This window comes from Xiphophorus maculatus, chromosome 12 (genome assembly GCF_002775205.1).
Source record: "Xiphophorus maculatus strain JP 163 A chromosome 12, X_maculatus-5.0-male, whole genome shotgun sequence".
In the NCBI taxonomy this organism is placed as follows: Eukaryota; Metazoa; Chordata; class Actinopteri; order Cyprinodontiformes; family Poeciliidae; genus Xiphophorus; species Xiphophorus maculatus.
The window spans coordinates 17,606,335-17,633,061 of NC_036454.1; the positions used below are offsets into that span (position 1 = coordinate 17,606,335).

At 39.1% G+C, this 26,727-nt stretch overlaps 1 protein-coding gene across 5 annotated transcripts in view; it reads right to left on the minus strand.

The window, feature by feature from the left end:
* Positions 1-1,331: 1,331 nt before the first annotated feature.
* Positions 1,332-26,727, minus strand: part of ap1b1 (adaptor related protein complex 1 beta 1 subunit) — a 31,250-nt gene continuing 5,854 nt past the window's right edge. For 3 of the 5 annotated variants that reach the window (XM_005794988.3, XM_023343659.1, XM_023343657.1), the window contains exons 6-23: positions 26,517-26,707; positions 26,170-26,391; positions 25,943-26,063; positions 24,990-25,085; positions 24,502-24,617; positions 22,911-23,076; positions 22,101-22,199; positions 20,579-20,838; positions 19,630-19,837; positions 19,431-19,451; positions 17,317-17,346; positions 17,092-17,229; positions 16,869-17,014; positions 16,653-16,782; positions 13,461-13,545; positions 12,828-12,914; positions 12,098-12,252; positions 1,332-2,678 (exon numbers count right to left, since the gene is read on the minus strand). In XM_005794988.3, coding sequence (XP_005795045.1) covers positions 2,604-2,678; positions 12,098-12,252; positions 12,828-12,914; positions 13,461-13,545; positions 16,653-16,782; positions 16,869-17,014; positions 17,092-17,229; positions 17,317-17,346; positions 19,431-19,451; positions 19,630-19,837; positions 20,579-20,838; positions 22,101-22,199; positions 22,911-23,076; positions 24,502-24,617; positions 24,990-25,085; positions 25,943-26,063; positions 26,170-26,391; positions 26,517-26,707 — 2,346 coding nt within the window. In that variant the 3' untranslated portion in view covers positions 1,332-2,603. Of the gene's footprint in view, positions 2,679-12,097; positions 12,253-12,827; positions 12,915-13,460; positions 13,546-16,652; positions 16,783-16,868; positions 17,015-17,091; positions 17,230-17,316; positions 17,347-18,387; positions 18,475-19,430; positions 19,452-19,629; positions 19,838-20,578; positions 20,839-22,100; positions 22,200-22,910; positions 23,077-24,501; positions 24,618-24,989; positions 25,086-25,942; positions 26,064-26,169; positions 26,392-26,516; positions 26,708-26,727 lie in introns of all 5 variants that reach the window. The other 2 variants (XM_023343660.1, XM_023343658.1) reach the window with 2 other exon arrangements.

Consider the following 26,727-nt stretch of genomic DNA (forward strand, 5'->3'; position numbering starts at 1 on the left):
TCTGCTTGTTGATTGAGACCATGCCAATAAAGTAGGCGAATTGGCGCCCCCTATCGGGTTGCTTGTGTAACAGATGATAAATATCAGATTCTCCTACTAACAGAACATCTGATAGTTATCACAGATTTTGTGTTTGACTTTTCGCCAGCCGCCGAGTCTCTGTTGCTGGATGCAAAGGGACATTTCTCTCTCACAGTTTGAGTTTCTGAGTGTTTGTGTTTCACATCAGTTCAAACGGCAGAAATCCTGGTTACACATAAAAAGCATTTTGGACTTTAAGACACACCTGGCTGCTGCTTCAGCCACAGCCCCAGTGGAGAGTACAGTGGCTTGCAGTGATATTTATGCCACTGAAGTTTATTTATATTCTGTCAAATTACAACCACAACATAATAAACCAAAAGAAAGTAGGTGGAAGGAGAATACAAGGCTTTTAGATTTAGGTTAAAAGTAAAACTCTGAGATCAATAAATATTCTGCATCACTAGATACTGAGGCTTTTGCATTTTCTTAGTGAAACTAATTTGGGTGTTTATGGACAAGTCTGGGTTACTTTAGTGTATTGATCTGGATTTTGATTGAGCCATTCAAGTCGTCCAAGGAACTCAGCCCACTAGCTGCTTACTGATTGGTGAATCAGTGCATGAATGCGAATATCCAGAGTACAGCCGAGTGAATGCGGCTCGTGTAAAAGCATTGCACGTTGCCCGAGTAACAAAGTGCTGTAGAAGCTAAATCCATTTAGCATTACTTGGTCTTCTAGATGTCGCTGGTTCTCTAACAAACCTCTGAGGACTTCACAGAAGAGCTGGAGGTTTACTCAGACTAAATTACACACAGGTGGATTCATGGGGTGACGTGTAAATGCAGCTGGTTGCACTGAATCTTATTTAAGAGCATCAGTGAAGGGAAGTGAGCACAACTGATCACTTCAGATTTTTTTTTTTTTGTTATATCATAAAGCACTTTTTTGGAAATTAAAGTTGAATTTTCTTTCCTTTTATAATTATGTGTTAGATTGTGTTAACTGTAACAAGACAAAATGTGGAAAGGTTCAAGCTGTACGAATCCTTGTGTAGGCCACTAAGTGCTGAGCAGAGAGCTCAGGGTTTTGTTTGCATGCTTGAGCATCAAGTGTGCAACACTGGCAGCTGGTGACCTGGGAGCACAGTCATGGACATCTTAAAGGTCACTGGTTGTTACAAAGCTCGGTGGGAAAACAAACCAGAGGGGTCTATAAAAATGTGAACTTTACCGAGCAAATAACCGAGGTAATGTTTTACATCCTACAATAACCTGGGATGTCAGGAGAAAAAACAAGAACAACCATGTGGATTCGTCAGGGGACTTTAATTGTTTTTCTCCAAACAACGTACACACATACGACAAAATCAAGTAAATCAAGAACCTCTGATTAAACATCTGATTAATTAACACAGCATATGTCATATGAATCATCCGTCAACACACACAAAAGGGACGCACACAGAATGCACAGCCTCTATTTTCATGAAGTAGTGAGAGTAGGTGCATTCATGCCGAAGAGACAAAGGGCTTCAGAGTGACGACTTGGAAAACAAATCCAATTAGCCCTCCTTCAGGTGAGACAGTGTGCTACGAGACGTATGCTTTTATCTGTAACAAATGACATTAGTTTGTGTCACCTGGGCCTTCATCTCCGGTGGAGAGCTGCAGCGAGGTTTCAGAGGAAGCGAGAGCAGAGTGGCAGAGAGCCCGAGAGGCCGTCGCTGACGCAGGAACCGACAGGACATATTAAAAAAAAAGAAAGAAACCTTGCACCCTGAGGCTCTCTTCCAGCCTGCTGCATGAACACTAACAGGGAGAATACAAAACACAAATTAAACCATGGAATGACTAAGCACGAGAGCAGTGAGCTGACACACGCTGCTAGTCTCTAAATGTCGAGATATTGATGTAAAAAAAAAAAAACCCCGACAGATTTCCATGCATACGTCGGACAGACATTCTGCTTTCAAAAACAGTAGTAGATCCAGATCCACCGCTCTGTAAAGATACTAAAGAAAACTTTATAAAAATCACTATAGTGTAGTTTAAGTAATTATGTGTCCATCAGTCACAGGCCTCTTTCTACTGCGCCTCAACTTAAATGCACCCCTAAATAAATATACTGAAGCTGATGGCTCACCTGCTGATTGCGGGTGCTAAAAATAGACTGAAGTTTGCAGAGAAGCGGGGCTAGAAAATGATTGTAGAGCCTCATGCAGAGAAAGTCACAAGGACAGACGTCGGTCCGCCGTCTGGCCCTTAATGAATATGGGTCATTATGAGGGAAAGGCAAGAAAAACTGAAGATGTTCGAATAATTTAGCTCAAGACGAAAATCCTGAACTAAACATAATTAAAAGATAGAAAGCCTGAAATCGGTGCCGTCTTTTCGGGAACTAATAGTGCTGCTCTAATAGGTTACAACCGACGGCTAGGTCATCTACTGAAAGGACAACATGACTGCAGGACGGCGTTTCTGCGCTGCACCAGGCTGCAACCTGGTCGACGCGTCGCTGAGAAAGAGCAGAAGAAGGTGCCAGAAGGTCGGTGCAGCGCAGCGGACGGTCGGATGTTCGCTCAGTTCTTCAGCACGGCGTCGTAGCTCTGGAAGACGCACTGAGAAACCTCTGGAGCTCTGCACTTCAGACACACCTGAGGGACAGAAGGATCTGATTAATGACACGCAGGTTTTAACGAGCGATAAGACAACTGACTGTTTAATCTTATCTAAAATCTTCGTGCTCAAAGATGTTCCCCTAAGTATATTATTCCCTCAAAAATATTTGATAAGATAACTCATGACTTAGAGTTAAAGCTCAAGTTTTTTTTTTTTTTTTGCTTTCATAAGAAAAACATCCCAGCGTGAAAACAGCAACAGACATTGAAGGACACCAGCAGTCCAACAGCGATCGAGCTTCAAAAGATTATTTTTAGTAATGGATCCTTTCATTTTTGGGGAAATGCGTTTAATATACATTATTCCACTTTTTGGGGGGGGTTTTCTATTGTTTTCATTACTATACGATTTACCAGATTCAAATCTAGATATTTTCCACTCAATTGTACAAAAATTCCAGACATTTACAAAGTATAATCTATGGATCTTCTTAAATAGTAGTCAGATTTTACTGTCTTTAAGACCCACAAATAATGAAAGAAAACAAACTGTGAACTCGTACCACCACCTTTATTGACATAAGGACATTAGACGTACTTTAGGAGCCGCAGCTCCAATTCAACTTGAACTGAAAGTTGTCAAAAGGCCAAAATGTAGCAGCATATCAGTTTTGAACACTCGTGCTTTTAGTCAGTACGAGACAAAACCAAAATGTTAAAATATGATGTGGTAAATCAGAAATGTCAGTTTTTATAGAAATCAAGGCGTTAAGACTGTTGCCCTTTAGAAATTGAAAGAGCAAAAAAAGATTAAATTAGGCATTTTTCTTGTTCTTTTTTACCCTAACATATTAAAGTGAATTCCATATTTTTACTGACTATGAGCAAAAAATAAAAAATACTTTTGACCACTCAGTAAAATCAACAAGCAAAATTGGGAAATAAGCTAAAAAAAAAAAAAAAAGGAAAGTAAAAAAAACAAAAAGACTACAAAATAAACAGAAAAAACAAAACTGATTTAAACAAATTATAATAAAACAGCATAAAAATGAATGATACTGATAGACACCTCAGAAATCAACATTCTTGAGTCGAGTTTCGAGAGATTTTTTGGGGTAAATCAGGCCATGATGGGTAACTAGAATGACATGATCACTCATTTAAACATCTTAAACATCTTCATCAGGACACAGCAATAATTATTTCTCACATGGGAGGAAAAAAAAGAAAAGAAAGAGCCTCGGATTAAAAGGCCCTTAATTTAGTCTTATCAGGCACAGGCAGACCTACGGACAGAAATACAGATACATAAGCACACTGGAGGAAACAGCGGCGGCCTGCCTGCTCTTTGATGTCGGCCTCAGCTGGGGAAAAGGTTCTGGATTTAATGGAGCATCATAAAGTGAGCTACCCCCCCCGCTCCCCTCTCCTGTCAGACTGCAGATATTATTTTTCTCCACAACCAGGAGTGTGCCGTTTAGAGGAAACACCAGGCAGCGGGGGTTCTTGCTTGCATCAGTCCAGATTCTATCACGATGTCGCAGAAAGCAAATCGGACCGAAAGGATTTGGGGGGGAAAAAATGCAGTAATTAAAATTCTGCAGGAGTGAAATCCTCTCAGCCCTGTGGCAGCCAGAAGCTTTAATGACCCACGAGTCTCTGATGGGAAAGACGAGGACAACCTGTCCCCCCCACAGAGACGGCGAAGCGCTGCCGCTCTTTCTGCTGTAATCACCGTCACCGCTCAGAATCCCATTTGTTACACTGAAGAGGAGCTGATTAGTGCGTAGGAGGCAGGGTCACATTGTGGTTTTACAACCCCGAGGCGTACCAGTCAAACCCAAGAGTGGCACATTCAGGTAAAGAGGCACATTCTGAAACAGCTGCTTGCAGCGATGGCTGGATCGTTCATCTAGTTAAGCAGAAAAGGACAGTGTGACCCCTTTTCTCATATTTCTTCGAAGCTTTTCACTGGATTTGATGCTGAGTTTTTTTTTCTTTGTGAATTAACATTATGTTGAGTAATCCTCCATTATCCTAATTACAAGCCGGTGTGTTCACTTATTTTGTTATAAGCCATTAATTGTCTGTCGCCTCTCCCCGTATCAGCGCCACTAATTCTCTATAATGTTTGCTCCATTATCCTAATTACGTTGATCAGGTATTCACCTGAAACGGGATGATGTGTTGAAGAGCCGCAAAGCGGGAAACGCAGGGTTGTCGATAAATAACGCCGCAGCAGCGCAAAGCCTCCCTCGGCTCTGCGGTCTTCACTAATACAAGCTGCTGACGGCGGCGTTCAGGCAGCTGCGCTGCTATCAGCAAGATGGCAGGAAGCGCAGAAGCTGCGGCTGCTGTGCACAACTCCTAACGGCAGCACGCAGGAGCTCGGCTTGTTTTTAAAAACAACAGCAGCGCCACGTCCTCAGAGCATAATGGCGAGGAAATTACAAACTCAAGTAGGAAGAAGAGGGAAAAACAGGGTGTTAAATATTAATGGATTCTTCCTACACGGTTTTATTTTCCCTCTTGGAAAAAAAAAATGTGAGCATTTACTATCAAACTGTTTTGATTCTGCATCGCCAAGCTCCGGGTGGGAAAAATTAAATCTCAAACTGCAACATCATGAGCCAGAAAGGTTTATATGCACTGTGCTAGATTAATTTGTGATATACACACACTGTGTTTTCCAGTAAGTAAAGAAACAATCAGTTCTGTGGACTGCAACAAAAACCTGTTAACATCACCTTTAATGAACCTTACAATGCTAAAAAAAAAAAGACTAATTTCTCTATAAAAGTGATTCAATTAAAACAAGTGTCTAACATTTGTTTCAATGTCTTCATTATGCAACAGAGTGAACAAAACTGTAACAAATATGAATTATTAGTTATTTTATAAAAGGCAAACTTGTTTGAGATGATCTATTTGTATCCCAGAAAAACCCCCAATAATCCTCTTATAATATTTTAGCAAGAATATTAGCTTAAACCTTAAGAAACAGATAAAATAGCATACATTTTAAAAATCTGAGATTGATTCTGAAAGCTCAGCACTCAGACCTTCTGCCACAGAATCAACAGGTCAGAGAAAGGAAGGAAAGCAATGTAAATGATGCGGTGCAAAGAAAGAAGAAAACAACCGGCTGGGAAGTTTGTGAGGAGAAACCCGACTGAGGCGTCCAGAAATAAGCCTGCATAAAGGATAAAGTGAAACCAGGTGTTGATGCAGAAGAACACCAGATACAACGAGAAATAATTTAAACGACAGCAGCGAACAACAAGAAAAAAAATCCGAAGTCTATCGGCTGCCTGCTGACAGAATGCTTTTAGTAGCGGATGGATGGAAACTTAAAGTCTGCAGATTATCTGTATAGGAAATAAAAACGAGTTAAATCAGTGAGATTCCTTGGAGGGAGACAAACCAACAATTAAAAGATTTAATCAGGATAAACAAAGAAAAGTTGAAAAGATGCGTCACAGAAACCAATTATCATGTACTGAGTTGCTATCCTAGTTATTCCCCCATCTGATTATTTTGATACCAAAACATTGCCAATGTTTTTTTTTTTCCATTTGTTATTCTCCAAACTGCGTCTTTAAATGAAGAAAAATGAGCTCAGATGTTCAGCAAGCACTGAACCGCAGATGTTGAGATCGATCAAGATCAACTCCTTCACGCTTGCCTGCAGAGAAAAGCTAAATTCTCTCTGAAGAAAAGTTTTCTGGTCTGATGGGGCAAAGACTGAGCTTTCTGAAGACAAGAAATATGTTGGAGTCAATGTGAGGCTTCCAAACCTAACAAAAATCCAAATATTCCTACTTTGAAGAGTGGAGATGGTAGCATGAAGCTGAGGGTTACATCCACATAACAGCAGCTTCCTCACAGCAAATTCTGCAGAGTTAAATCAACACTATGCCGAGTCTATTTGGTCCTTATCAGAATTGGTGTTAATTTAACTCTTTTCAGAGTTATTTCACCAAGAAAATGAGTCATTTTAACACTTGAAAGAGTTATAACTATAGTTGAAATAACTCTGTAAGAGTTAAATTAACACCAATTCTGATAAGGACCAAATAGACTCGACATAGTGTTGATTTAACTCTGCAGGAATTGATGTTCCAACACAAGAATGATCTCAAATTTGACCTAAAAAGCAAAAACCCACCAACAAACTAATCAAATAAAATGAACTTATACATATCTGCCATGAAGAGTGGTCAAGTAACCATCCAGAATTATACCAGATCCCAAACTGAACCCAGATTTACACCAATTTACTAAGGAACATTTAACCGCATATCAGTTGGAGTGTATGTATATTTCTGACTCTCAGTGGATTACTCTGAAACTGCAATAAGAAGAAAACATTGAGTCCTGTTTCAAACGATATTGTTAATTTTGTTACCAACCTTTAAAAAAAAAAAACAACAACATTCACCCCAATTATGAGTGTATGTAAACCTTTGAGCTGCACCGTAAGTGTGATATTGAGAAATTAAAATTTTTGGCCTTCTATTAAAAAAGAACCCAAGCAATAAAGCTCACAGGCTCAGAATCCCGACATACAATATTTGTATGTCGGGATGCTGAACAGAAATGGATTTGTAGGCAAACTGAAGCCTTGTGCATTCATGGAGCTTCATGGTGTCTATTTCTGAGTTTACTGACAACAGTAAGAACACGCTGTAGAGGTGGGCAGAGAAGAGGAAAATAAAAATAAAAATTTAAAAACTCCCAACATCACTGGTCACATTGTTACCATGGGGACAGGAGATGGCAGATGAAAACACCCCATCTTCATGTCAAGAAGATGAGGAGCATCCCAAAGCTCCCAGATATACAGTATAGATAAGTTCAGAGATGGGAAATGAGGTCGTTAAAGGAAGTAGACTGGAGCTGCAGCTGATGTTTCATACAGGAATAAAAGCCATTCTGCAGTGTTTCCTGTCTGCTCGAAAACTTCTCACTTTTTCTTTCTTCCCATTGCCTTCGTAGAGTTGTTTTCACCTGCAGCAGACAGCTGTTTTCAGCAAAGAAAGGTGCGAATGTGTGGAAAAGTGGGAATGTTAGAGACATGGCTCTAACGAATACAATGTCATATCAACTCAATAGGTGCCGAGTCTCCAGCTGTGCAAGTTTAGAGCTCCAGCTCCTTTTCTTCATATTACTAATAAATTGTTATATTTCTGTTCCCCCATAAAGATCTTAGTTTACGCAATTTTCAAAGCGAGCAAATCTCTTTTGTAAAATTTTTGTTTTTGTAAAAAAAAATAATACAAAAACAAAACAAAAATCTGAATTCAAAATTGTGAATTTGAATTATTTAACTTCCTAAATAATTAAACACATTTCTAAAGAGTTAGCAAGAAGCAGACTGGAGAGTGGAACTGGGACAAATCTTTAATAGTTCATATAAATAGAAAGGTATCGTGGGAGAGCTGAAGTCAATCAAGTTTAGATTATGAGGGAAAAATAGGCCAAGCTATGATTATGGTTCAGAACAACACTGGGTGCAGAGCAGGAGAAGGAAGAAAAAAAGATAAAAATAAATAAAAAAGAACCCATAAGCGTTGTATGTTTCCTCTGAAGAAAATTATTCTTAATCCCTTTTTTGTTTTGTTTTGTTTTCTGAAACACCATAAAACCCAGTGAAAAATGCAGTGACAGCGCTTTACTCCTTCAGGTCTAAAAATAGCGTTCGACAAAAGGCTTTGGCAGCTTGGCTTTAATGTTCTGTGCCAAGAGAGCGCTGGGGCCCTGCAGCAGGCAGCAGCTCACAGCGTCACTGTACATTATGTGCATGCAGCAATATAAACTCTGCGGCTACGTTCACTGCACAATTTGTAGCCTACTGTGCCATGCAAAACCATTTGCTCCTCAAGACCTTTTTTTTTTTTTTTTTACATTTTCTCATGTTAATTTAATCAGTACAGCTGACCTGTATTTAACAGGTTTGTTAGAGAAAAGAAAATCTGTGAACAAATGCAGTTGATGCAGAGTTAGATCAAGAAACAATATCCCAAAGCTCTGAGGATCTTGATCTTGAATCAGTCATTTGAAAATGAGAACAGTATGGTGGGAAACCTAAACGGAGAGGCCATGAAAGGAGAGAAGTGGTCAAAACGATCACGGTAACCCTGGAGGAGTCGCAGAGAACTGCAGCTCAGGTGGGAGAAAACTGCTGACAGGGCAACTATTAGTTTAACCTTGATGAAGGACAGGCAAGAAAATAGAAAACAGAAACACGAGGAAGAAGCTTTTCTAGTCAGAAGAGACCAAGATAGTATGCTTTCTGAGATGACATGCAAAATGTCCTACGTTACAGGACGTTAGCATTGCACATCAGCCTGACCCTACAATCCCCACTGTGACATGTCGGTGGCAGCATCATGCTGTGGGAATGCATTGTCTTCAACAGGAAGAGGCAAACAGGTCAGAGATGATGATGAGAAGGACGAAGAAAAGATGTTTTAGGACTAAAATTATACTCAGGAGAAAAATTAATCAGTTAAATAAAATAAATGTGAGGAGGGAAAATGTTCCAATTTAATTTCAAGGTCAGTGCCATAATTCTGAATGGCACTGAATCAGTGAGCTTTGAGCGATACTGAGGAATACTTTGGACTTTAAAATGAAGCAGAACAGAATAAAGACAGGAAGAGAAAATACTGAAGGATAAGAGCAAGCTTCCTGGATCATTAAAGTTTAATAAAACAGGATGTGCTGTGAAATACAAAAATAAACTACACATTTCTTCCAGGGTAACAAATATTCCTCAATCACTCAGGATACTTATTATTGGAATTACATTTCTGTTTAACAGGTTGGTCTGTGCAATGATTGATAAACTGAGGGAAGTGTGAACCAAATGCAAATTCTGAGGATTTAATGACCACACATTGGATGACTGATAAATTGACGGGGCCAGACAGGAGTAAACAAAAAGACAATTGACGCCGCCTTATAAATTAAACATGAGGCGAACGCTGACGGAGAAATGAGCAGGGAGGCGAGTCGCATCAAGGTCACCGCTCGTTCTGAATGTGTACGCCAAACACAATCCATCAACTTCATGGCCGAGACTCGCTGACAAAGCAGAGACGGGCAACGTCATAACGGACAGGAACACGTCAATACACCCACACAATACTCAGAAAGTTTGCTGTTCAACGCTGTGCATCCGTCTCTGTCACGGCTGCTTGTTCACTCGGATCCCAGAACGTCAATAGTCTCGATCGTCGTGGTGGAGCAGTGACAGTCTGATCGCTGAATCATTCCGACTTTATTCAGTACAGAAGACTCTTAAACTAAATTGAAAGACCTTGCTCACTTTAAGTATGCACAGACTTAAATCAACATGATCTGAAGCACCTTTCGATTCAGTTTTCTTTGGTAGGAGTCAGCTTCAAACATGGCAACTTTCTCAAAGCTGCAGTATGTAGCTTTTATTAAAACATATATATACACGTGTGTGTTTACATGTTTGTTTAAACTATCACTATGTTGTATGATATTAGACAGAGTCTGCAGAAGAAAAAATATAACAAAGAAAATCAAGCTCCTCCATCTCCCCTCTGTGGTCCTACAGCTATCTCCAAAAGTACACAGCTTAGTCAAAAGCAACCAATCAGAGCCAGGAGGAGGACCACACTGATCACACCCTCCCTGATGACGGTGGATAAACAATTTTCCTGTAACGGTAAGGTGTTTCTCCACCATTAGCACATTTAGCAGCACGTACCAGAGGATTATTTACACATCTTCCTCCTGGCTCTAATTGGTTGTTTCTGACAAAGCGGTGGATTTCTTCAAATGGCAAAAGTAGCACAGAAAGGAGGTCATCAGTCACATGCCACACTGTCACAACATGGTGACAGATTTAACAAATGTGTAAAAACACAGTGCTTATAAAAGTTACATACTGCAGCTTTACGTCATTTTTTATGGATTTAGATGTATGCATGAACTCACTGTGAAATCTGAAACCTATCTTCACATTTCTAGCAGAAAAGTTTTGGGCAAAAATTGAAACACATTTGGACACAAAGCAGAGAGTTTCACTTAAAGAAAGAAAAACCTCAAAGCATAATGCTACCAACGCTGACTTATACTGGGACTATGCTGTCAAAGTCTGTGCTAAGCCTTTTGGAATTATGTCCCAACATTTCCTGCTTGGTTTCATCGACTATAATATGTTCTCATACAACATCTTTGTGAGATTAAAGTCAGAAATTGGTGTTTTCTTTGGAAAAAACAAAAACAAAACTGTTACTCTTACAATCCTGCACCTTCATTCAGATATAGCAGGATGACAGGGGAAGCAAAAAAAACAATCAATAAACAACAAGAAAATCTGCACAATGTAGGATGGAGACCATCTAACGTTTATTTCTATGAACATTCTATGAACTTTTCTTCTTACACAAATTTAAGTGTGAATTTTGTTCTCTCATGAAGCTCCCAGGCCTACAGAGAACAGCTGGATTTATACTGCAATTATGTGAAACACAAGTGGGCTTTATCTGCCTATTAGGTGGACTTCTGAGGACAATCAGTTTTATTTGGGGGTATCAAAGAGAAGGGGGTTGAATACTAATCCAAACCACACAAAATCTTATTTGCAAAATAATGTAAAATTTAGTTCAGTTACAAAAGGAACATTTTACCAAATGACAACAGTCAAACATTCAAAAGGATGCCTTAATGTTCTTGACAGGTTGTTATGTCATGCTTATGTTAGTCTTAAGCACACACTTTCAAATAAAGTGTTACCAAAAAACTATTAATCCTAGGCAGAAATTAAAACTATGTGCAGATATATGACGTAAAATGTGTCAATGGTATATTAAAGGTTTATGTTTATCTGACAAAAATGAAAAGGTATAAGGCAGGGGTGTCAAACTCCAGTCCTCAAGGGCCGGTGTCCTGCAACTTTTAGATGTGCCTCTGCTGCACCACACCTGAATAGAATAATTAGGTCATTAAGGCTCTGGAGAACTGATCTACACAAGGAGGAGGTAATTAAGCCATTTCATTCCAGCGGTTTGTACCTGTGGCACATCTAAAAACTGTAGGATACCGGCCCTTGAGGACTGGAGTTTGACACCTGTGGTTTAAGGGGTGTGAATACTTCTGCAATTTACTGAGTGTATCCATGGATGTAATAGGTTATAGAAAGCTTGGAAAGTAAGCTTGTGAAAAAAACCCCCAACTTTTTCCTCATCAAAGGAATCCATCTGTCCCTCGTCTTTCATTTAGATGAGGGTTCCATTGTCTGCTTGTTCTCATAGTGAAATATTTCTAAATATTTTAATCGTCTTTCAAACTAAATCACTGAAGGTGACCTTGTCTCCTCCCAGCTGTTTCCTTCTTCAGTAATTAGCAGCACAATCACAATTGAGATAGTTTTGAGAGCCGTGATTAAATTGAACAGTTTGTTGTGCAAGACTCACTGTGAAAGTCGGGTTTCCTGTCTGAACCCTGAGCTCAGCCAGAACCCAGATGCCGTTGCTGAGCTTGGTGGACTGGTACAGCATGTCCTGGCCGTCCACGGTGCGCTTAGCGATGGTGAAGATGTTGCTACCCTGAAGTTTGTTGGAGACTGCATCTGTTAACAAAGAACGCAACAAGAGATCAACCTCACTGCTGAAAATGGTGAAGCACAGTTTATCTTAGCTCAGATATTTAAACCTAAACCCCTCACTGACTTCGGTCATGCTCTGAGACCATCTGTCATTAAATGCACTGGACCCTGCAGAATCTCTTGTTCCCTTAACCTACCCTAGACATTCTCACCCCGGGCTTTCTGTGAAACACCTGTGTAGTTTCTAATTCTGAAATAACTCCTCTCTGCGGCCTGAGTCTCCCTGACGCACCCCAGCAGGACGTGAAATCCTCTCTCTTTGTTCCTGGAAAAGAAATTCAATCTGTCGGGGTAACTCTCCATTAAGCCATTATTATGAATTCTTCTCTTCAGCGCTGCTCACACTCATGTAAAACTAAATTATGACACATAAATAGAGAGTGCAGCTGATGAGTCTTTATCAAATACAATTTGCTTCATTAGCTGGGATTAGTTTTGAGATAGACACATCTCCGTCTGGCTATTTTAGTATGAAAAGAGGCTGCAGCGCACGGCTGTGCAGTGATGTGTTTTTCTTTTCATTAACCCCCCCGTCTTACCCGAGCTGAGATGGCAGTCTTTGATCTGAAACTGGGCCTCGTTGTCATTAGAAATGTCTTTCCATGTGGCGAGGAAAACTTGTCTCTCTGTTAATGAAGACATGCAATCATTGGGTGAGTTCCACAAAAGCTTTCTGAAATATATGGGTCAATAGCAGCACAATTTGCGTTACTATGAGTTTTTCCACAGTGCAACAGAGATAAAAAAATAATAATAATAAAGGAAGCAAGCAGTGTGTGAGCAGTTCATTTTGACTGTCGAGACAAGGTGTCCTGCTGTGGCTTTGGCTGTGGAGCATTAACTCTCAGCCTCTGGCAGCAGACATGCTGCTAGCCCCATCAGACGGCTCCACAGGGACAAATGCTGACACATTTTCACCAAATAAATCAAACAGCAACTCAAGAACAAAAGAAAAACAAAAAGAGGACTCAAAATGGCCCTGTTGTATAATCTGCCCTGCCATGTGAAGCGACAGGCTTTTAGCTGGTGGACAGTAAACAAGCATTCGCAGTACACGTCCAGGAAGAGTCACAGGCATCAATCTTTCAGAGAGGGCTGCTTATAGTACACCGGCTGACGTCAGCAGGGCTCAGAGGCATTTGTGTGAAGCTATTTAGCAAGGAAGCACTCACCCATCTTCCCATCTTCTACAAACAGCATGCTGATGGGGTACTGGCAGCTGAAGTAAAACACGTCAATGTTGTTCTTAACAGCCACCTGCGGGGAGGGGATTAAGTTTGGATGAGAGGAGAAACAAGAAGCCATCTCAGAATAATTACTTTTCAAGTGCTTTTCACCGAGAGACGTCACTTCTTTTAGTGTGGTCCAAAAAGTTGGAGTATTCAACTATCCTCCGAATTCAATGAAAAGAGTTATTTATTTAGAATCAGACTTTATAAATTCAAATGAATCTCTGAAAAATACAATTTCAGATCACAAGGCTGTTGGTACCTTTCATTTAGTCAACAACAGCTTTCAACCTGTCAAATAGAAAAAAAATGTAAAAAATTAAGTAATATTTCAAATGTGTTTGTGACAACTGCTTTGAAAAGTGCCAACTTAAAGTGTGAGATGATTTCTGGATCGAATGGGTTTTTTTCATTGTTGGTCTCAATCATAATTTCAAAGCAAATCAGCACTTGATTGTTTTCAGTGTTGTCAATCTTTTAGATCACAAATCTGTTCATCAAAAATAAACAAACAAAATGAAAGAAAAAATCAAAAACACATCCAATGATATAACTGGCCATTTGCCATCCTGCTTTCTAGGTATTCAGAGCCAGCCGCTGAACAACACAGTACTCAATGATGTCCCATTGCCAAGCCACACAGTTTAATAAATAAATCAGTCCAACCTTTGCAGAAGCAGATAAAACAGCTTTAGCAGGGTTCTGTATTATTTCATAATCTTGTATATGTGATAAAATGAGTTAAACTCTCACTAAAAACAGCAAATGAAAGAAACTGCATTGCTCCACTACTTATAAATATCTAAAAAGCATTAATGTTCTTCTGGACACATGAGTCAAAGCTTTATTTAGCTCCAGGCTCTATTTTTCTCCAAACAAGGCTCTAATAAGTGCATTGAATCCACTGGAGTTTTATCTAGAGGAAGTGGGAGGTATGAGCCTCAAGAAACCTGACCTTTTGTACCAGGAGTTCACATGATCTGCTCTACAAATTAGCTTTAAACTGTGTTGAGCATGAAACAGTGCAGACTTATTACGCCTTCGTTTTGCTTCTTTAAATGTTTTAACATACACAGTATTTATCTTTATCGTAATAAAGAGTCTATTTTACATATTATATTCACTGACATATATGTACATTTTTACTGCTGGTTTCTTGTTTTCTTTTTTCAATAATTTTTGCAGAGTGCTATTTTGAAATATGACTCCAATAATCTAAATAAAGCAAAAGTTTCTGATCTATAAATAGCATTCTTAAAATGCATCAAGAGTGCTAAAAATAAAGACACAAAAAGGAGAAATAAGGAGCAGACAAGGATAAAAATAGGATAAATGAGAACATTTATAAATACTCCAAAGATTTTATCTGACAAGCTATAGATTTAATAAGGAATTTGTTTGCCTTAGCTTCTCAGTCAGCTTTACGGTCCTGAAGGATTAAGCACGAGAGTGTGAAACAGATAAACACAGATCTAATAAAGGAAGCATCTGCAGAAACAAGTAGCAGGCAATGTTACTGTCATTACCCAGCTTTATAAAGAGCTGCAGCTTTGCTAGAAGAGTGAGTCATGAATAATTCAATGCAGCATCTTATTCCTAAGATGCTGCACAAATAACGCAACGTTTTTGAGATGGAGCTTTATTAGTTAAGGTAATATTGGTGTTGCAACTTTGGCTCCTCAATTTTTAAAGATTGTCAGGTCTGTGTAACGTGGAGTTTGTACGATTTCATTACTATGCTAGGAGGACTTCACTACAAATGCCATGAAGATGCAAAATAAAAAAGTTGACATGAATACAGATGGCATCTGCATGTGTAACTATCCTACAAAGTAAAACTGAAAAATATACTATAAACAGTGGAAATAGGCCAGATCAATACTGTTCATAGGAAAAGTAGAAATGTTAGAAAAGCTGTGCAGGCGAGGAGAAAAAGGAGGAGGCATGTGAAACCATTAATGACCATCCATTCCCTTTCTCATCCCCCCTTTAGCAGTCTTATCTTCCCTTCCCAGGTGCAGGCAGCAATAGTCAGCCCAGTCAAAAAGAGCCACAGAGATCAAAACCCAACCATTGCTCCATTTACAACCTTTCACAGTAGCGTTGGTGAATGTTTCAGGCTTAAACCGTTTTATTCTCAAAATGGGACAATAGCATGGTAGAATAACAACGCAACGCACTTGGTCATTTCAAGACAGCGTCTCAATGGATACATTCAGGACACCGAGTCAAACAGAGCTGAACAGCGTTAGGGCTCTGTTTTGCACTGATACCTGATCATGTTGACCTGTTCAATCATGACCCTGAACTAGGTGCATTTCCATTAATCAGAAAATTGCTTGAAATTCCAAAAATAGATTTGATAATGAAGACACAGCAATTTTGCAAAAACTAACGTTTTTTCTTAAAAAACATTTCTGCGCCAGGTTGAGGAGGATTTTCAGCAATATTGAAATAAATGTATTTCGCAAAACCGCAATGGAAAAACGTTTTTTGCAGAAAACTGGCTGGTGAGTCATGTGATCAACAGCCAGATGTTACTACTAGTGAAAACCACAAAGAAGACGACAGGAAGTCGTAGGAGGATGATGGTTTGTTTTTGGGGGTTTTTTGGACAATGTGCAGCTGGCTCCACCCAAGCTCTCACAACATCGCACATTTCATAAAAAGTTGTCATTCAAATGTGTTGTATCTGTAGCTCTTCTGTGAAATCACAGACTATAATTTCTCAAAAACGCTGCATAGTAGCTGCTGCCAAGTATAAGGGCTTGTTGCGCCAAACCCTGAATAAGACGCAGATGTTTCCTCTGATGGCTGATAGATGATGAGCGCCAGCAACAAGGCTGAGTTATGAATGTATATCATGTAACTGTTTACAACCGTCACTGCTATTGTTTGTAATAACTCGTTGCATGAACAAGCATATTGACATGTGATTTTAATTTCATTTCTTACTTAATGGAAACGCTGCAATTGCAAAATTGTGATTTTTCGACATTAGCAGAATATCGACAAAGATTTGTGAGCATTTGTAATGGAAACGCAGCTAGTGATGGACAGGGAAGCACTGAACCTGAATGAAAACCAACCCAGCCAGGTAACATTTAGAAATGTTGTTCATAGTGTAGGTTTTACCTGCAGATTGTTGAGTGGATCCATCTTCATAACAGGTCCAACCGTATTGAGTGGAAGGGTCACTTCGATGCTCTGGTTGGGGCTGAGGGGGGTCAGAACCTGGAGAGGACCAGCTGGAGCAAGACCAAAGCTAAAGACAAACAAAGAGGAAGAAATTTCACAAAATTCAACTCATGACAGAAATGTAAACAAATAAAAGACAGAACTCGATCCTACCTGTTCCTGTTAAACTGAATGGCAAAGTCAGTCATGACACTCATTGCTTTATTAGTGAGAGTCATCTCCATTTGGATGACACCGGCACGGCGGGCAAAAGTGCCAGATATTTCAAGCCCCTTGCCCTTCATGGCTGGCAGCCAAACCTGTGGACAAAGTGATGAATTGTTAGGGCTCCATAATTATGCAACCAGTGAATTTCAATCCTAGAGTACGAACTTACTGTTTTTGGTGGGCTGTAGGCTCCCATGGGCATACCGACGCCACCTCCAAGATCAAACAGGTCATCCAGTCCGCCGCTAACAGGAGCGCTGAATGAGGCTGCTGGCGCAGCTGGAGGAGCACCAAAACCAGCCCCCATCTAAGGGTCATAAAACATATGGGACCGTCAGTGTTACCCCTTAGGAGACCATTAAACTTCAAAAGATCTTTAATAAAAAGGACTTACAGCTGAACTTCCTCCAAGGTCTCCTCCAAGCTGAGCATGAGGAGTAGGCACAAAAGGAATGTTAAAAACTATATAATGAACAAAAAAACACTAGATAACACCCTAAAAAGATTGAAGAGGGTGAGGGAGGAGTGAAACGAGCTAGAAAATGTCTGTGTGATTAATGGTAGCTATAGGGTTTAAACTATTACTGAACCCTGCAAAAATATTCCGTTTTATTGTGATTTTAAGTGGAGTAGTGATAGCTATTCACAAAGTAATCATAATTGTGAAGTAGAACAAAAACAATACATGGATTCCAATGTGTTTTACCAAAATTAATTATTAAAAAAGTGGCATGCATATATATTCAGCAACTTTTGCTCTGAAACCTCGAAATAAAAGCCAGTGAAACCAATTGCAACAAGAAGCCACCTGATTAGTAAATATTATCTGTGGCATCTCTAGAGGAGCAACAGAGAGGTGAGCAAATTTTTCTACAAAGCAGCTATTACTCATGCACTATAAGTCATACACTTCATTAAGCTGACATTTATTAAAAAGCAGCAAAAAGAAACAAATTCATAATCTGTAGCATTCTTCAGATATTACTTAAATATAAAATTAAGACCAGGAACAGATTTCCTTCCATTTCACAATTAGGAACTGTGTTGTGTTCATCTATTATTTCTCAATAAGATACATTTAAGTCTGATTTTTATGTGACAAAATATTAAAATGTTCAAGGGTACGAATACATTTGCAAGGCACAGTAAAAAAATAATAACAAAGGAGACATACTTAGAGACAAAGGATGTGTATGCTTTACTCTTACTTGGTATAAATAACTTAAATTTGACTGGTTTTATTGCAATGCATCTAAAAGTGAAGGCTGAAGACAGACTGAACAAAACCTTCATAATTTGTGGTTCAGTAAAGTCCCACCTTCATTGAATGGGACAACCAACAGTACAACAAGTGCAAACAGGAAGCGATTACTGCTGGGGATGCTACGGAGAGGAAATAGTGGAACAATAAAGGTCTATATAGGCTGCTGGCCTTTACTGGCCCAGTGTGGTCCACTGGACCGACCTCAGTGGGGCTGTAATCTGGGGGCGACGGGGACTGATGCGGGATCTGAGGTGACTGAGGAGTGTCCGTCCGCAGAGGAATGGGCGGCTGATTGAAAGACGAAACACATTGCAGAGCCAAAAAATAAGATGAGAGATGGCCTCAAGGATTTAGCATCAAGCTAGCTGCACAAGTCAAAACAATATGAGATGATGAATGAATGAAAATATCAAAGCAGGTGTGTGGAAACTATGTAAACAGGGGTTAAAGAGCCCATATTATGCTTTTTTTTAAACTTTTTTACTTTTCCTGCAAGGTAAAAAAGTCATTAATTACACAGCTGTAATGACTTTCCACTCCTGAGCTGTTTCAATAAATGTAGCATAACTATAAACTTTAACCTGGCTGTAGTTCATCCATAAACTCTGAAGAATTCAAAGTAAAGTGCTTCTCTACTTTATTTGACTGGTATAAAAATCAGTTTGAATAGTCCACTAAATTACATTACACAAGGAGTACAGGTTGTGTCTTTTCCATCAGTTTAGTTGGGAAAGATTTCAATGATGGGTTAAGAGTGTGTAATAATAATTATTAATAATCTTCATTAAAACTTTAAGCCTCTGTGGAAATGTAGGAATCTCAAGAAAAGCTGTGTTAAAAATAGTGTGTTGAAGTCTTTCTTCCACTTATTTAGCTTTACAGTGAGTTTAAGCAGAAACATTTAAAGAAAACTGTTTTCTCTGAGGCAGAGAGAAGTTTACCATTTGTAAGCATTTCTTGAGTGAATACAGCTTGCCAAGGATTACAACTCTACTCAGAAAAATGCTACATCAACAACATTCTTTAGCACTGGTTTTATTGGGTTGGCTAATGAGCAGACTGGCTTTAAAGTGAAGCTTTTAAAAGACAAAGGGACAAAGAGCGCAACATCTACCTGAGGTCCCCATTTCTAAAAGTCCCGAAAGAAATTATCCCCCTAAGCACAAAATGGGCTCTTTAAGACTTATTTTTTAAAAAATGGTTTTATATGACTGACAAATATCGTGCCCTTTCTCTGTAGTTACCGGCTCAGACTCATCCCCCATCTGCAGATGCAGCATTGAACAAGGAAAAGAAGAACAGATAAGAAAAAAAAGTAAAAGAAAAAAGAATAAAATGTAAAAATAGAAAAGAAAATGTTCCATAATTTAGCCCAGTGACATTAAGCTTATAAATGATCTAAACCTGACAGATTGACTCAAGTAGCGGTCTTCTGAAACGTACCAGGCTGTCCAGTCCCCCCCCAAGGAGGTCCATGGCGCCCAGCTGCATGCCAGAAGTGGCTGGGGGTGGGGGTCCAGTGGTGGCAGGGGGTGTCAGATCAAGATTGAGGAGGTCACCCAGGAGGTCACCCTGTGACGGTATGACCGCAGGCGGTGCATCAGAAACTCCAGCTGCAGAGCCAGTGTCTGGGCTCTCAACGCTCTCTCCACTAGAAAGAGGTAAAACAAGTTCAAAATGACAGGATGAACTAAACAAGCTCAGCAATTTCTTAATTAAAATGTGCCCTTACTAATAAACGATACACATGCACTCACCACAGAGATGAATGGCACTTTATTTGGGGCTTTGAGGACACATCTGAACTTTTATGTTTCCAGTGTGGAATTATAAACAAATACTTTTAAATAAGCTACAATCAAAACTCTGATTGGTTGAGCTCTTTTTTTTTAAATTAAAGTCAGAAATAGTAGACCTCATTAAAACTGATTGGTGCAAGTTCAGAAACCAGGCTTTTAAGAACAGTTCACTAATCTGTAGTTGGATTAAATTCAGTGTCCTTGGGGATGGATTTCAAGATTGCCATTTCAAAAGGAGGGTAGATGGGAATATAAGCTCATTGTGAAATGAGCCTGACTAAACCTGGAGAGGAAATTGTTCAAAATGTTCAGAAACTGGAACTGAACTAGGAACTGAAAAGGAATGAAACATGATGTGAAACAAGTGCCAATCTCCACAGTAAAGCGAGTTTCATGATCAAGAGATTGATTTAATGCATCAATAAAAGCCTCAAAATGGTGACATTCATGCTCACAGTGAGTGTGACAAATTTATCGCATGCAAAGCATCTTCAGCACAAAAAAAGTATTTCCTCTTTAAACCAAGGTAAAAAAAAAACTACATCCATTTAGAAAAGCCTGTTAAAACATAAAGGGTTCAATGTGTAACTTACGATCCAGCACTGCCTGGGAGTCTCTTGTGCTGAACCCCGCGGCTGCCCTCCACAAAGGCACTGGGAGGCTTGTGGTAGACAGAAGCCAGAGTCCCAATGTGGCAGATTAGCTCCTCCAGCAAGGTCGGCTCAATCAGATCCGTCTCCTCTGAGATCAGAGGCTTCTCAGCCAGAACCACCTCCTTGGCAGCCACAGGGTCCGTGGAGAGCAGACGCCAGTAGATGTAGCCTCTGTCCCTGAGGTCTGGATTATCAGAGTCCTGCATACAGATGTGGAGGAATGACAATAAATATCCATGAAGTATGTAGGATAAATAGTTTAGACTCTCTGTTCCTGATATGGGGCTAAGGTCTGAGAATTAACAGTATTAAAACCGAGTTTGCCTCAATGTAGTGGCCAACAGTAAACAAATAACAGATCCCTCTCCCAAAAGAGATTAATAAAGATAAATCCTGTAGATTATGCACTAACTTGCAGAAGTCTCACAGAAAAACAATTTGTGTTCATGAAGCAATGCTGTATTTTGTTTTTATGAAAACATTTAAAAATACCATCACCACACAGAAAAAAATTACAGTGAGGTTCTTCTTGAATTTGGTCATGTTGGATAACATACATTATTATGTTAAAACATGCACTATATAAAAGTGAATTATCTTATAAAATCAATCGACAACATAAATTCCTACTTATGCAATCTGTAGATGCAATCGGTCTCTGTTCATAGTAGGTTCAAGATAGAAAAATATATGTGGTTCCTAATTATTAAGATGCAGCTATATTGACATACAAGACAAGATCAATTTTAATGGAACAGAAAAGTACCTAAAAACACTTGGGAATCATAATAATGGAAGATCAGGGCTTCGATCTATAATCTCCCATAAACAGTCTAAACATCTCAGCTGTAAAAGATTGTTTCTATGCTGTCAGATATATACTAAAATGATAACCTTACTAGTTAAGAGTTTACAGTTAATTTAGCTTGAAAATGTTGCTGATTACTGATTGAACCAACTCAGAGGTGAAGGAAAGAGGCAACCATTTCCAATGTCTACTTTTGATTTACATTTTAGAAAGTCTGATGAAGGTTAAAAGCTTTATAAATTTATCAGGATTAGAATCAGTCTGAGTCAAAAAAGTGGGAGTACAAAACCATGTTTGCTCCTCTTGCGTCACCTATCCTTTTATCCAAATTAAAAAGAGGAAGAAAGGATTGAAAGGCAGCTGGGCAAAGGCATAAGCCAGTTATGAGTATCAAGGTTTTAAAAAAGTTTACAGTTTCATCAATATTTTCCATCATCATTCCTACAGTTTAACGTCCTGCTAGTGAGATGTTAAAGTGCTAGAGTCACAATTATCAAATACTTTAAATCACTTTAGCAGCAAAAAAGGTTACTTTTACTCCTTTTTAAATTCTATCCCGAATACAAGTTAAACGGGACATGCATGTGTAGAAATAACTAAAGTACAGAATGGAAAAATGTTGAAGATAATAATTTATTATGGTTTTATTCTCACCTGTGTGGCCAGGCTGAGGACCTGCTGCACCAACTCCTGGGTCTCTGTTGGTTTCTTCAGGAACAGCTTGACTATTGCAGTCAGGAGCTGCAGCTGCACCTAAAAGGGTCACAGTGAACATGAGTTACAGCTGCGCATATAAACATTTTAAAATGGATTCCCCAAATCTGTAACGCAGCGGATTTAAAGAAACAACTGTTTTCTGAGCCTCGATATACAGACCAAATATACAAAGCTTCAATCTTTAAATTTGTTTTTGTGGTTTTAAATATATTCAATATAATAAGGGAATCTTTTCTCCATGTTATGAAACATGGTAAAAAAATAAAAATCTATCCTGCCAGCAAAAAAAAAAAAAAAAAAAAACTTTTATAGGCAATAACACGACAATCCTTCACTTATTCAGGCGGTACAACCTTTTACAGCTCTACATCTCCGACTATGAGTTGCAGCTTTCATAATTTCAGAATTGAAAAACCACACAATCGTCGTACCCAACAGTGAACCACACGAGAGCGTGAAAAGACAGGCTTTTTGACTAAATGTGTCCAGAGTGAGGGTCTACCTTTGATTTAAATGCTGCCTGGTGAAGATCGACTGCCAATTAAAACCTGGTCTCTTAAGCTCATCTGTACTAATGCCTCCTACGTGTTGCAATATTTACAGCAGCAAATAAGCTACATTAATCATTTTCATGCAGAAAATACACACTCTTCTCTGCCAGCACTGATTAGAAATCATTGACTGAACCACAATCAGTTGCTTTTCATTTTTCAAATAACAACAAACCCAGCAGCTTACTAAACACACCTGAGTGCTTTCATCATGGAAACCCTCCAAAAAGCTTTCGAGCAGCTCATCAGCGTTGTCAATGCGCTCAGCGTACTCTCCCACAATCCAGATCATGGCAGCACGCGCCTCCGGCTCATCCAAGGAATCAAGGTTCTCGCACAGAGTGGCAATCACACTCTCATACCTACAAGGAGTTACACCAAATAACATTACTTTTAAAAAAACTTAATAAATCAATGAAAAAAAGAAAAGAAAAATGCATTTAAACAATTTGCAAATGTCTCCAATACAATTTAAACTCAACCTGGTAATGTTTTGTCAAAACAAAAAGGCAGGAAACAGTCGTTAGGGCACATCAAAGTAGTGAAATAAGGTCCCAACTTATTACCTATTTCACATCAAACAGCACTTTAGTGTGGCATTTTTTTAAGAAGCCTGACAAATGAAAATATATTTTTGCACACATTTAGGCAACGAATTCAGCCTTTTATTCAAGATGTGCAACCATAATTCCCTCTGAAGTGCTTCAGGTTCTTCTGATCTGCATAAAATTTGCAGCATTTAATACTCCCATTTGCATAATGGTTTTACTACAAGCTATGCTGAGGCACAAATGTTTAATTAATGGGAAAGAGCAAACTTTGACTAGCTGGTGACTCATTTGGCTCAAAGCGTGAACCATGCCGAGTTGGTAGGCTTTGTAAAGCTGCTCCCTTCAAGGCTCACGACTCCGGGGTGATGGTGTACTGCTGAGTGGGCGAGCTTCCTGTCTGCCACATGAATCCCGTCCACAGTAGAAGTCACACTGCGGCCAAATTAGCCTGACCTTTGACCATGTGGAATCACAGCAAGTTGTCAAAGAAAATCTAAGGAGGCCCCTAAATCCTTCCTTAAAATCTCTAACGCTTATCAGGCAAACATTTATAAAATAACATATATATACAAATATTTTTCCCTTTAATCACATGAAAAATAACCATTAATATTAAATTTTGTATTTTATTTTTAAGAATGGAAAAAAGAGAAAAACAGATTCTGAATTGGAGTGATTTTTAGCTTGAACCTGACAAATACCACTAGCTCCAATCTGTCATTTCCCCTAAATGCTAAAGCCTCATGTGAAGCACAACACTCTTCAGTGTGGAAGTTGTTAATGAGGAATGCAGAAAATATAACATTCAATAGTTTAAACCATCAATAGTACTCTCTAAAGCAGGGGTGTCAAACTCCAGTCCTCAAGGGCTTGTGTCCTGCAGTTTTTAGATGTGCGACAAGTACAAAACACTGGACTGAAATGGCTTAATTACCTCCTCCTTGTGTCAATAAGTTCTCCAGAGCCTTGCTAATGACCTAATTATTCTATTCAGGTGTGGTGCAACAGAGGCACATCTTTGGACTTTGACACCTGTGCTATAAAGAGTACTTTATTGAAATAACTACAAGCACTGTTGTCATGTTTACCAGTAAATATCCTCCACATTTTTACACAAATCAGCAGCTTTGTGGGAATCATTTACTAAAAACTACATAAAATGGTGAAATTACATGTTTTTTAGAAATTTCTGGAGAAAAGGTAAATGTTAACACTGGTGTGTTGGACAAAACGTACTTGTTGGGGTATTTGCGGAAGATGTCCTTGATGACAACTATGGCCTCCTGCACCACATAATTGACCTTGGTCTGTATGAGATCCAGCAGTGTGCTGACGCAGCGCTCTGCTGATTGCTAATAGTGAGAAAATGAAGGGGAAAAAAGCCCAAGAGACGTTAAAAATAACAGCTTTAAAATATTTAGACAATATAAACAGAGCTCATTTATAAAACTATGATTTGAGTATTTGTGTTTTCCTGGAATGAGGAAAACATTATGCAGATGAGAACATTTTTACATGTCTGAAATAAAAAGCACAATGAACTAAAATCATAGTGTTTTCAGTAATAGGGCCACCTTGTGTATAAAGCTGTGCCTTACAAGTGGTCAGTTATCATTTGCATTCATTTGAATGTGAATTTTGCTTTAAGTGCAACAATATGAAAGATTGCTGAAGAGTATTTGACAAACAAAACCGGGCAACAGTCCTCTGTGATGTCCACTAACCTCCACTTTGATGGCACAGCGGCCAATGGCCCTGACCGCTTTACGCACAAAGTCCACATCCACCTCAGTTGCATACTCCTTTAGCTCAGCCAGCACCTAAAGTAAAAAACAGGACCACACAAACTGCATCTTTACTTTTCATTTGCATCCTTAGATTAAGACCTCAATAAACCTAAGTATTATTATAAAGCTAATTTATTTCAGCAATCCAGTTGAAAAGCTACAACTCAGATTATTTCTGTTCATTCTATGATTTTGAAAAATTCATTTTCTCAGAAAATTTGATTACAGAAGACCAATGAAAATGATTTTTATTCAAAAATGTTAGCCTACTGAAAAGCAACTATATCTCAAGTAATTTTTCACTGTGCTGATAAATCTTTTTCTCCTTAACCGAGGTAAAATGACTTTGACATCTGACATTGCCTCTTGTTCAGAAGTGTAAGAGCACCAGGTTTTGAGTCCGGCTGCAGTCTAAACCTTGTGAATCTCCACTAAACTCTTGAATCAGCTTTGCCTCACAAGCTTCTCGAGGCTGAAGGTATTTCTGTTGCTTGAGCATTTTTCCTACATCCCCAGTTTTCACGTCGGACACAGCACTCAGAGAACAGCCAGCTTCTTAGTAATGATCTATTGTAGTTAACCCTACTTGGGGACAAGTGTCAGTGATTGTCTGCTGAATGACTTTCAAGTCTCCTCCTTGCCTTCACAGGACATAACATGATTTCTGCATAAAATCTTCCTTTTTAGTTCTTGTTTTTTTTTCTATTTTGGATTTTCACAAGATGAAGTGAAAATTTATTTAAAATAAACTGTTTGAAATAAATCAAACTGTGTAGCCATTCTTCATATGTACAAGTTTCACTTTTCAAACTGAATTACTGACAAAAATCAACTTTCAAATTTTCATTCATCAAGATGAATATATATATCTTGGATAGGTTGACGGTTACCTGGGCAATGTTGGCCTGAGATGCAAGACGAATCATTATGTCCAGCTTCTCCAGTTTGACATAGATTGGGTCGTTGTACTTGACAAAGAAAACCTTCATTTCATGTTTCAGGATTTCCGGTCTAAAAGTACACATTGAACAAAATTTTACCACCAAAAAAAAAGCACCATTATTAAGCTTTGTCTATTCAAAATTGAGAGCATAAAATAGCTTTTCTGTCGACATACCTTCTCTGCACAATGAGGTTGATGTTTCTGAGAGCAACATACTGCAGCTCAGGCTCAGCAGAGAGCAGCGTTACCAGAGGAGGGGCAAGCTTCTTCAGCAGAGTGCCATAATAGTCCAGGTCTTTAGGGAGCATTTCCATGAACTTCATTAAAACTTTAACTGCTGACAACACCACCGCCGAGTTGGCATGAGAGAGCCTCGGGGTGACGCGCTCACAGATGCTGGCAGATAATAACGATAATAGGAGGGAAACAAAGAAATTATATAGAGCTGCTCAGAGTCATTTAGAGACGTGCAGGAAGAGGAAATACGTTGGTGTGAGTCGCTACAAAAATAATAATCTTACCTTTGGGACTCTCGATCATCCCGAGGTGTGTAATTAGCTAGACAGTCAAGAATAAATATCTGCCCCCACTCTGTGCATTCATTAAGAGCTGTCAGCAACTTGTTTATGGTCTGAGGGTTCAGGTCCAGGAGATTGCTGTTGGGATGTGATTCTGCAATTTCAGACAGCGCTGCCACGGCATTTGCAACGACCTAAAGAGAAAGACAAAGGT